This window comes from Pteropus alecto, unplaced genomic scaffold (assembly GCF_000325575.1).
Source record: "Pteropus alecto unplaced genomic scaffold, ASM32557v1 scaffold25, whole genome shotgun sequence".
NCBI classification, from domain to species: domain Eukaryota; kingdom Metazoa; phylum Chordata; class Mammalia; order Chiroptera; family Pteropodidae; genus Pteropus; species Pteropus alecto.
The window spans coordinates 12,345,367-12,357,144 of NW_006441955.1; the positions used below are offsets into that span (position 1 = coordinate 12,345,367).

At 37.1% G+C, this 11,778-nt stretch overlaps 1 protein-coding gene and 1 pseudogene across 5 annotated transcripts in view; both read left to right on the top strand.

The window, feature by feature from the left end:
- PATJ (PATJ, crumbs cell polarity complex component) overlaps nt 1-11,778 on the top strand; it is a 289,564-nt gene that overhangs the window by 93,631 nt on the left and 184,155 nt on the right. For all 5 annotated transcript variants that reach the window (XM_015595195.2, XM_006919265.3, XM_015595198.2 and 2 more), the window contains exons 22-23: nt 2,486-2,660; nt 11,550-11,621. In XM_015595195.2, coding sequence (XP_015450681.1) covers nt 2,486-2,660; nt 11,550-11,621 — 247 coding nt within the window. The remainder of the gene's footprint in view (nt 1-2,485; nt 2,661-11,549; nt 11,622-11,778) is intronic.
- Nucleotides 7,340-7,458, top strand: LOC112486059 (annotated as a pseudogene).

Below are 11,778 nucleotides of genomic sequence, written 5' to 3' on the forward strand. Positions count from 1 at the left end.
CATTTAGCCTGCTGTGTTCCCAGGCAAACCCTCAGGCTTTTCTAAGCCTCTCCATTTCCTCAACTGTAAAATGGAGGATTTGGGCTAAGTGTTCTCTAAGGCTTCTTACAAATCTGTAGCTCTTTGACCACTTTTTAGTAACAGACAATTTTAGTATTATCTATGAACAATTAATTTAAAAATTATTTTTGAGAATCTGTGTGTAAAGGGCTATTCTTGACCCTGTGCTTCAATCCAAAATTAGGTATCCTCGATGAGCCTCTATTCCTCATGAGCTGTGAAATAAATCTACAACTTAGCATAATTAATAATATAAAGCATACTAGATAAATTTAAAATCAATAATACATTTAGTGTTACAAAATTTCAGAAGATTTTAGACAGAAAGCAGTTCCTTTTCCCATTCTTTGGCTGCTGCTGCCTGGAGTGTGTCTCCAGTGAACCCTTAAGTGAATTTCTGTCATTGCACCCAAGAGTCAGGCACACACACTCATTTGCATGCCAGTCTTGTACTATAAACTTACAAACTAACCTTCTGGAGGGCAAGGCTTATCTCTGATTATGTTACCATAGAAGGCGCTCAAGTAATATTTGTTGAATGAGAAAGTGACATGCCGCTCATGTGTGGTTATTCAACAGCATATCAATTCCCCTTTCCCTCCAGTTGCTAAGTTGTACAGTAACCCAATCTCCTCTCTACTCAGATTCTTACTGCTTTGTTTTGTTGACCATTGTATTTTTGCACTTCACCAAGTGTAAACCTTTTGAACATTTTTCGCATTCCTCTTCTGTAAGCATTACCTTCCATTTACCCAGAACATTTTTTTTTTCAAGTTCCCTGTTTTTCTAACCTTTGTGCTCCTGTATGGCCATTACCTAACCACAGTGCAGGCCCTTGAGGACTTGATTTGTTTTATGGGCTCCTGGATACTGTGGTGCAGTTGGTGAGCAGCTCTGTAATGCGAAACTGTGTCAAGCACTGTGAGAGATAAAAACGTGTGCCTGAGCACCAGCAAGGGCCCATGAAGGAGGAGCAGAGGAAAGGGAATGGGCAACCTTTGTGTGGAGCAGGGAATGCAGTTTTAAACTGCAGCGACCTGTGAAACCCAATGCCATATTTTAATAGGCTGCTTTTACCAGCATCGCTGAGTGGGAAATAGCTCTGCAAATTGAGCTGGTTTTCTGTTTTTGAAACTCTGATTTTAGGCCATCCTGGCCAGAATCTCAATCTCACCCCAGGTCCCTCCTCAGTGGGGCAGAAGCAGACATAGAACAGAGCTAGAACAGTGGGACAGTGATATAGATTTGACTGCTTTGCAAGTCAAATGTTGGCCCCAGTGGATGGGACGAAGAGTGCACGGGGATGGGAAAAAGGCAACAAAGACTCCCATCAAAGCCACCTGAGCATCAGTTATCTTCACCCCCTCAGATTCTTTTGTGTCGCCAACTGATGAGATCTTGATTCTCATGTTTCTAGACAAGATAAAAAGCAAAAGTACTAATGAGTTTATTAGAAAATTTGTTCAAAATAAAGAAATGGAGAGTTTAAGTGATGCTTATGGAAAAAGTTTTAGAAGACTAACTGTATCTGTTAGAGTTTATTTCTAATTTTCTGAGAAGCCCGATCTCTAAAATATATTATAAATATATGGATTTAGGGGAGGCATTTGATGCACAATTCATCATACTTGTATAACATGATAAAGAAGGATTGGGTAGGAATTTATAGTGGATGGGATATAATGGTTACCGGGGTATATCTAAGAGTGATTAATGGATTCATGCCAACATGGGTGCAGGTCTCTAAACGTGCGCCGTAGGACTCCATGCCCAGCTCTGCCTCAGTTATTCTTTTTTTCAGTAAACGGGAAAATGACACAGATGGCACATTAGGTAAATTTGCACATTCTAATTGGCAAAATTCCTTAGACTGTGTTCCCCCATCTATAAAATAAGGTTGTTAGTATCTTTTCTCCCTACCTCATAGTTCGATATGAAAATTAAATAAAGTAACAAATGTAGAAGAGTTCTGGAATTTATAAACAAAGTTCCTTTAAAAATGCAAGTTTTTAATTTGGTTATTTGTTATGCTGTTGAATTATTTTTTAAAATCAGTGAAATGTTGGAACGCCTGTAATTGAGACAGCCTAGGTTGATAGAGGAAATTTTGTAGTAAGAATACGATCATAGAGGATTCTTTTGATAAGATATTTATATTGCTGAAATGTTGTCTTTTCAGTGAGGCCATACTCAAAGTTATAACTCTTTTCTATAATCAATCCCTATCCTACTTCCTTGCTTTATTTTCGACCATAGGACTTATCACCATCTGACGTATTAAATATTTTACTTATTTAGTTTAATATAAATAAATCTTTTACCTGGAAGGGGCCTGCCCACAGTAGAAGCTTGTAATTATTTGTCGAATGAAGGAAGGATGAATGAAAGCATCTCGTGATCACTGTCATCTGGGTTTGCTCTTTAGGCATGATGATGCCAAACGAAGTCCAAAGTCCTGGCTTGCTTGTGGAACTTCCTCCTATGGCCCAGAGAAGGGAGCAAGAAGATTTGCCCTTATACCAACTCCCCAGGAACCGAGTTGTTTCCAGGACCTCAGCATACACAGGAATGTGTTCTTCTAGATATGCCACTGATGCATAGTATGATATCTTTGCTTTTTTTCTTTTACATGATAAAATAATTCTTTTTGCTTCTATTAAAAAAACCAAACAAACCAGTATGATTATGGTGGAACATTTGGAAAATACTGAAAATTGTTATGAATAAAATCCACTATATTAGATAATTACTATAATTTCACATATATAAAATTGTACCATATATACAATTTTGTATTCTTGCAGTTGTGTGCAAAATGAATTACATAATTTGCTTAGAAAACGGGAGGTTAATTACGAGTTTATCTTAACAGTTTAAGCAAGAAGTGCTAAAGGACAAGAGAGAATCTATAGGAATTGGTAACTAATAACATGTTGGGAGTGAGAGGGAATAGTTTAGGATGACTTGTATTTTCAGACTGGGAAACTAAATGGATAGCGGGACCATTAATTCTTTGACATAAGATTATAAGAGCATAAAAGGTTGGAAGGGAAAATAACAAGTTCAATTTGAGACATGTGGAGGGTTCAGGTGAACATAAGACAACAAAATGAAGTGGAGTCAGATACATGGTTCTGGAGATGAATGATGAGGTCTACCCTTACGTGGATAATTGGGAGCAAGAAATGTGAAACTCCTGGACTTGAGTAGTCATCCAGGGGAAGCTCAAGTAATAAAAAGAGCATAGGGCCAAAATTGGAGACCTGCAAAGCAGCAATATTAAAGGTGTGAATGGAAGAATAATATAGTGAAGTGGAATGAACAAAAGTTAAAAGGACATTGATGAACTAGAGATTGACATAGAAACTAAGGGAAGAGAGCATTTTAACAAAAAGATCATTACAGACTATAGTCGCATGCTGCAGAGAGGTCAAGGTAAATAAAATGAGAAAATGTTCATGGGGCTTGGCCACATGGCCCATGGTGAGCACAGAACACTTTCGTTAGTGTGGAAATCAGAGAGTAATGGGTTAAAAAATTGAACAAAAGGTCAGAAATTGGACATAGAGCAGACTGGTATTTTGAAAGTCCTGATCACGAAAAGAGGCAGGTTGAATGCATGTTACCTAGACAACTGGAAGGTATTGTTAGATTGAGACAAGGGGGATTTATATATGTATACATACACACATATACATGTGTGTGTATGTGTACCTTTCTGTGAAGTATCCAGAAAAAGAATATGTAGATGCCAGAAAGGGGGTAATTAAACATAGTCCTTAGAGAGGGTGGAGGGAGAGGAGGACGTTGCCCACCTAGAGAGATTAACCTTTGACAGTTTGATGGGAGGAAGTTCACCTCCTCCACCGAGACAGATGCCAGGGATGAAAGGAAAGGAAGAGCACAGGCACTGTTTGTAACTATGGGCAGGAATCCAAAGTAATTTTTGCCCAGTAACCTTGATTTTTTTTTTTCCTCTGTCATTTAGGATAAAAAGCTATTTACTAAAAGTGATGGGGTGCCAATAAAAGTAGGCATTAAAAGGAGAGATGTCAGAGTAGAGATTAACTTTCGAACAAGGGTAAACAGTAATGGTTTAGTGGTGGAAGGAAATTTAGAAAAATATTGACCCCCTTTTCCATCTTCCCGGGGAATGAGAGAATGGGCACCACCCACTTGAGTGTGGTATCCGTGGTAGAGAACCAGAGCTGTTGAGAAAAAAGAGGAGGTTGTGAGGATATTCAGTGAAGAGGTTAGGGTGTGGAGTAGTTTCTTTACAGTTCAAGGAGATTCTACGAAGTGTGACAGGTAGTTTGACTGGGCGGGCCTTAGGGGTGCTATGTCTGAAGGAGAAACCGGAACTTCTTAGGGCTGTGAGTGCAGGAGAGGAGAAGCGAAAAAGAGGAGTTGGAGGTATTGGCAAAGCATAACAGGGATGAGCGTGATAGGATGGGATTAACTGGCCCTAATGTATTTATTAAAACCTTAATTCAAGAATGATTTTGTGTTAGTATATGATATCAACACAAAATGATATCATCTTCTGTTCAGCTACCTGAGGCCTTCGCCTACAGTTTTAGATAGAAACTTCATCTGTGCTTTTGCATAGCTCATGTCTGAGTGGAAAGGAAAGACAGACAGACCTAACTGTTTGGAGAAGTCTGGTGGCTTTTCACTTAGCAGAACTGGACCAGTGTTCAAAAGAGGAGGTGCTGACAGGCCCTGTGTCCTAGAGTCCGAACCAGTTCCCGGAGAAACAGACAGTGTTAAACAAGCAACGGATTTGTTTCTTTAGGAGAGATGCCTGGAAGTCGAAGTACTAGAAGAGTTAGGAATATATTTTGTTACTTTTTATGTGGTCAAATTACTTTTCAAATGAGACACCTTTGTGTTTTAAATTTCCCTTGTGCTTAGTGTTAATAATTGAATCTGGCTGAAGAATTCAGAAAGGGGGCTTCTCTAAAGCTGTAGAACTCTTAACTGTAGAATTGAAAAAGATCACAACAAATTTCCAAGCCCACCCCCTCCTTCCTCCTACAGAGGACATATCAGTTTTGTCTTACTCAATTCTCCCAGCTTCAGAGAGGGAAGATAGTCTTTACTCTTATCCCATTGCTTTTTCTCCTAAAGTGGGTGCTTCAACAAGCTGATTTCTTATGCAGGCATAAGCATTTAAGGGCTCCAACCTAACTTCGTCTTGGGAGATCAGTCTTGCAAAATGAAAGTTGTTATTTTGGCTCGCTCTCATAAATTCAGGATATATTTAAATCTCAGCAGGTTCCAGGAGAGTTCCTGTAAATCATATTACCCCATTTAATCTTTTAGAGTATGCCCCATAAAGTTAGGGTCATAGGTGACTATTTATGGCCGCTCAGGAGCCTTCCTGAGTAATGCATAGATTCTTTTGGAATACAGTCCTTGAGATCATCCGAGTGTCACAAAGTACTAAAAGTTATTTTAGAGTTTCTTCTTTGCATTAGTGTTAGTGTAGACCCAGCAGTGTTAGTTAATATGCACTGTGGTTTTATATCAAGCCAAATTCTATGTTCAGAGGCAGGAATAGTATTAAGAGGTCATGTGCACCTTAAAATTGAGGCTCTCTAGGAAGGGGATTGTAGGCAGGTAGGGTAGGATAACTCTAGAAGGAATCCGAGTGATTTTGTTCCAAGTATTCTTCTTCTTCATAAGGTTACTGGGATCATGTCTTCAGAACTCAACTGGCTTTAGTCTTTTTCTAATTCATCTCTGTCATCATCTGCTGCCTAATAACGTGGGGGCCCATAATGGGAGACATGCATGTTTCTCAGACTAATAGCATATCTGCAGTATAGATATATTGTGGGTGCTATTTCCTCTGTTATTTATAACTACGTGACCCTGAGAAGGTTTCCCTCATGTCTGCATTTCCTCACTTATAAAGTAGGTGGTTCTACAGAATAAATGAATGAATATAAAGGGCTTTATAGAAAGCCTCGAACATAGTAAATGTTTAATGGAAGGTTGGCAGTGATGCTAGATGACAGTGATAGACTCATGGGCCCTGAGGTGTATCTGAGGGAATATTCATTGTTGCTGAGTTTTTAAAAAACACTCCAAGAGATTGTAGGGTTTTTTGTTCGTTTTTGTAATGAAACAGGATCAACTCACAGTAAGTTAAATAAGGTGTCAGAGACTAAAGCCTTGGTAGGAGGATGAACTTGAGATGAAAAAAATATTTAAAACTTAAAAAAAAAAAGTGTTGTAGGTATAATAGGATATAAATGAAAAGAAATACTTTCACATGTTAGATAATTTGTTAGGAATATCGGAGGTAGAAGAGGAGGCAGGGTGTCATAGTTGGGGAAAGGATTAAATGAGTTAATGTTATATTTTGAGCTCCCAATACAGTGCCTGGCATTTAGTGCCTTCTAAATAAATGATGGATATCTAATAGGTTTTCCTTTGAGATAAACTGCCAAAAATTATGTGTAAATTCAGAACATTAGTAGGAGGCTGAGGATAAGGGAAAAATAAATATGTGCATTTGAGAGAGGACTCCTCTGGAATGTTTCAGTTGGGAGGGAAAAAGGGAGGTGTGCGGTATAAGTGTGTTGCAGCTATTGTCCACATTGCAGGTGAAGACAAATGTGAAATTAGGACAGGAGGTACATAGGAATATTACACCAGTGCCTTCGAGACTATAATTAGATCTTTGATTACTGATTCAGACTATACAGAAGAGCGAAAGAGAAGTAAGGCTGACCTAAAGAAACAAGTTATGCTTTATGGCTTGAACACAATTTTACATATTATTGAAATGCACAAATTTTAAGGAACAGTTTCCTTAATTTTGATAAAGGTATACATTCATGTTACCAACACTCCAATCAAGATACAGAACGTTTCTATCACCCCAGAAATTTCCCCTTGCCCTTGGCAGTGTCTGGCCCCAGGCAACTACTAATGTGACTTCTGATACTGTAAATTATTTTTCCTATTCTACAGCTCATGTAAATGTAATCATACAGTGAGTACTTTTTGTATCTGTCTCCTTTCGCTCAACACCATGTCTATATCATTCTAAGCATTAATGTAAGAGAATGTTTCATTCTTTATGTATACTAGTATCAGGTAATAATTTGCTTTGAAACCTTAAAATCATAGTGTAACATCTGTATAAGTAACTTTACTAGTTTGGAAAACACTAGTGCCCATTCTTCCTGGTTTTGAACACTCAATATGTCCTGTGGTGTGTGACAGAAAATTGCCACGTAGAATCTAATTTAAAGAGGTAAAAGAGGTCTACGGCCATGCCACCCTGAACAAGCCCGATCCCGTCCGATCTCGGAAGCTAAGCAGGGTCAGGCGCAGTTAGTACTTGGATGGGAGACCACCTAGGAAGACCAAGTGCTGTAGGCGTAAAAAATAAAAAAATAAGGGATTGTTAGCTGACAAAGTCCTTGCAATCTGTGAGGTCAAGCAAGGGTTGCCTCACCTAAAAAAAAAAAAAAAAGTTAAAAGAGATAATCGAGATAACTTAGTCATAACCAGAATTCTTCCTGCTTACATTATTTTAGGGTGTGAGTTTACTTGACTCTCATATGGCTTAGTATGTAGAAATTTTATATGAAAAAAGATAATATTGAAAAGGAGAGGTCACCTTGGCTATCTGGATTCATCTGATTTTTATATGATGTTGAAGTTTTTATTTGCAAAGAGATTGTATATCATGAGCAAGTCTTACTATTAATAACTACCTGTTCACTAATGAGGCATTCCATCTTTCTTCCCAGATCTGTAAAGAATGATAACTCTGGGCATTTGTAAAAAGGTCTAAAATAAAAAGCATTGTTTTTATTGGATGGTTAATTCCTTTGAGAGAAAACTGCTTATGAAACTGGTGAAATGTAAGAGGCAAATTTTGATTATTTTAAGATTTAAGATTCTAACTGATTCAGCTGTTGACTGTGTTTAATCACAGTACAACTTATAAAATTTGAAGTTGGAAATCCCTTGTTGAAGTTTTAAATATGTTTGTGAAAATTTACATTTTAATATGTGCAGTAAAAATATCTTACTTTCTCAGTTAAATTTTATTTTGGGTTAAAAGGTGTATGCATTCATCAATGTAAAGTGACTACATTAGTTTGTATAGTTGTTCATCTCCTGTGACTGTATTTCCAAAAGTAATCATGCTATTTGGATAAACTTTTGCAAGTTTTATCTCCTGTTAGAAAAAATAATCTGATTAAAATATGTGTACACCAACTTCTTGAAGAAAGATCATATGCTTTGAAAAAGTCAGTGAGTCTTTTCCAACAAAGTAACCTTTTCATTACATACTTTATCTAAAATTTTTGATATTCTAGATAGAGTGCCCCAACCCGTCCCCCTTTAGTTTGTATGTAAAAGCTAGCAGTTTAGGATATTTTTGGTTTTTATTTTTATTTTTAATAGACAAAGTAGTAGTTTATACTAATATGAAAGCTTGGCTTCAATTCTATTTTAGTTTTTTTTTTAAGTGCAGAATTTAATTCCTATAATGATAGTATACATGTACCATGAAAAAAATGTGTATGTGGTTTTTTTTTTTTCCCCCTAATGCCTACTTTGAACTGGTTTTGCTCACAACACCTCTGACACCAAATGTGTGAGTTTTTCTCTCCACTAACAACCAATTCTCTGATTCTCTGGACACTAATTGGGTATCCTACAATTCAGTTCCAATCCGACACTAAACTACTTGGTTAGTGCAGACCTCACAGGGTAAGGGTTCAGACCCTTTCCTCAGGTTCGCAAGGATAACTGACAGAACTTAGGATACAACTTGAGAATAGCCAAGTGGAAGAGAGGGCAAGGTATTAAGGGGAAGATGCACACAGCTTCCATGTCTTCTCAGGGCACATCTCCCTCCCAGTACCTTGATGTGTTTTCCAGCCCGGAGGCTCTTCAAACCCTAAAAGGGGTTTTTATGAAGGTTCCATTACATAGGAATGATTGATTACATCATTGGTCACTGGTGAATGATCTCAATCTCTAGCCCCTCTCCCCTTCCAAAAAGTGAGACTGAAAGTTCTAACTCTAATTACCTGATTATTTCTCTGGCAGCAGCGCCCATCCTCAAGCTATCTAAGGTCCTCCAGGTATGGTTGAAAGGAGCTTGTGATTAATAACCAAAGATGTTCCTATCACCCCTACCACTCAGGAAATTCTTAGGATTTTAGAAGTTCTATGTCAGGAACCAGGACAAACAACAGATATTTATTATAATCACACTTGTCATGATTTGGGGTACAAGAAAGTGGAAATGGAGAGGAAGAAGGTTGCAGTGTTGGTTTGGTTTTTAGTTTTCAATCTTTAATATTTATTTTAAAGGGATTTCTAAAATATGGCAGAGCATGAGGATATTCTTTGCAATAATGTTCATACTCCAGAAAACAGGATATAATCTAAATGAATCATATTTGGGATAGCAGATAAATTACATCAATACTACAGACTATTAAGATGCTATTAAATAAAAAATGATGAAGATTATGATAATATGTGGGGGAAGTTTTGATACCAAAAGTAAAATAATTGCAAAGGAAATGAATATTGGTTGAGCCTCAGTTAAATGCCAGTCTTATTTAATCTTTGTTATTATTATATAGGGTAATCAAAACAAAAGTTTATGCTATGATTACAACTATCCAATGAACATATATGCACACGTGCAGAAAATAATGTGACATGATAAAGTGAAATCATGGTGGAATCATGGCTGTAACATTTAGGGGTTGCATTTGGAGGCTCATAAACAGAACTCCCCATACACACTTAGTGTGGCTTAACCAAACAGGGACTTAATTTTTTCCTTGTAAAAAGTCCTGAAGAAGGTGGTCTGTCAGGGTCTTAAAGACGTTCTTCCTTTCTGCTCTGCTGTCTTTAATATATTGATTTAGTCCTTATTGTTTCCTCATGATTTTAAGATGGATGCTTCACCACCAATATCATCTGTGCCTTGTAGGCAAGGAGAAGGGGAAGGGCATAGAGCAAAAGGCTCCTGCCAACTGATTCACCCTCCATTTTAATGAGTTTTCCTGGAAATCTCATCTAGGGGCTTTTGCCTCCATATCACCGATCAGAACTATGGCACACAGTTACTGTTAGCTGAAAGGAGGTCCAGAAAATATTATTTTTTTAGAGCTGGGCGTAGTGCCACCTGGAATAAAAGAGGGGTTCTGTTGGGAGAGAGGACATTAGATAAGTAAACAGCAAATATCTGCCAAGCTGTTTTTTCCCTAATGCTATGATGCTTTTAATCATAAAAAATAGACTGGCTAAGGCAAGAAGGCCATCTGGTAGTGGGTGAGATGTTAATGATTCCTAACAATCCCAATTTCTTAACTGATTTTTTGAATGTCTAGATTCTTTCAGCTTCTCCTTTTTACTCAGCCTTAAATCATTATATCCTAGAAAGTCTATAGTGTGGCAAGTAGATGGCCTTTGCTACATTTTACAGGACTTATTTGAGAGTTCAGAGAATAATGGAGCATTGAAACTTAGTATGAAAAGATTTGGATACTGTCAAGAGGTTATGTAGTATGTCTGAGCCTTTTCCAAACCTCAGTTTCTTGTGTGGTAATATAATAACATGATCTGCTGTGCTTACTTCACAGAGTTTTTGTGAAAATGAAATGAAAGAGGTAGTGGCCACATTTTTATATAGAGTAATACAGTTTATAATATCATACATATTACTTCATTTCGTCTTCCAAAGTCACGCACTTATTCTGTGGTGCCGATTAGACTGGAGCTCAGGACTCCTAACTTCTCTTCCAGATAATGTATACTAATGTCTCTGCTCTATTAGGTAGCACTACTTTTATAGCTAACTGCTCTGTAATTCAGCATTGTATGTTATCCAGTTAAGCGGTTCCATACTAATATAACTTGATGGGTGAAGTTATGATGGTGGTAAATGGGAGTATCAAATTAGGTAATATTAAGTTAATCTCTCTGTAAACGGAAAAGTGCTGTATAACTACATAAAATATTCATGGGATACAAATGATGGGAATTATTTAGTGTTAGAGTAACAGAAAAATCTACAAAGAGGGAGTATATTTACTGACTGTTTAGTGATTTATGTTGGTTTATACTGGACTGTTCTCAGCTGGTCGATCAGTATCAAGTTTTAAGGAATATATATAGATAAAGACACAAATGTAAAATTGTACAAACCAAACACAATTTTTGAAAATAGCATATAGAGTGTCACCAATAAAAATGTTTATAATAATAATGTGATCTGGTGCTGTGTGAACATTTGTTGAGTTGAACATTAAAGCAATATATTTTTGCTTTGTATAGACATTTCGCCATTGATGTAAATATTTTAAAAGCTTAAAAATTAAGAACTATTTATGTATAGATTGCACAATTTCAAACTTTCCAAGAACATTTAATAACAAGAGTGTGTTTTATAAGTTGTGTGTGTATTTTTTTTTTCCTTTCTCCTTCCTCAGCGAGTTACCTGAGAGAGAAGAAGGTGAAGGAGAAGAAACTCCAAACTTCAGCCACTGGGGTCCACCAAGAATGTATGTTGCTGACATTATTGGCTTTCTCAATAGGAGTCACAATCAGTAGCTCTTTTCTTTAACTTAATGCTGTCATTCGGTCATTCTCTAATGACTGCGAAACTGCTATACTTACGTGTAGGCTGGCCTAAATTTTAATTTCATTTTGTCTTACCTA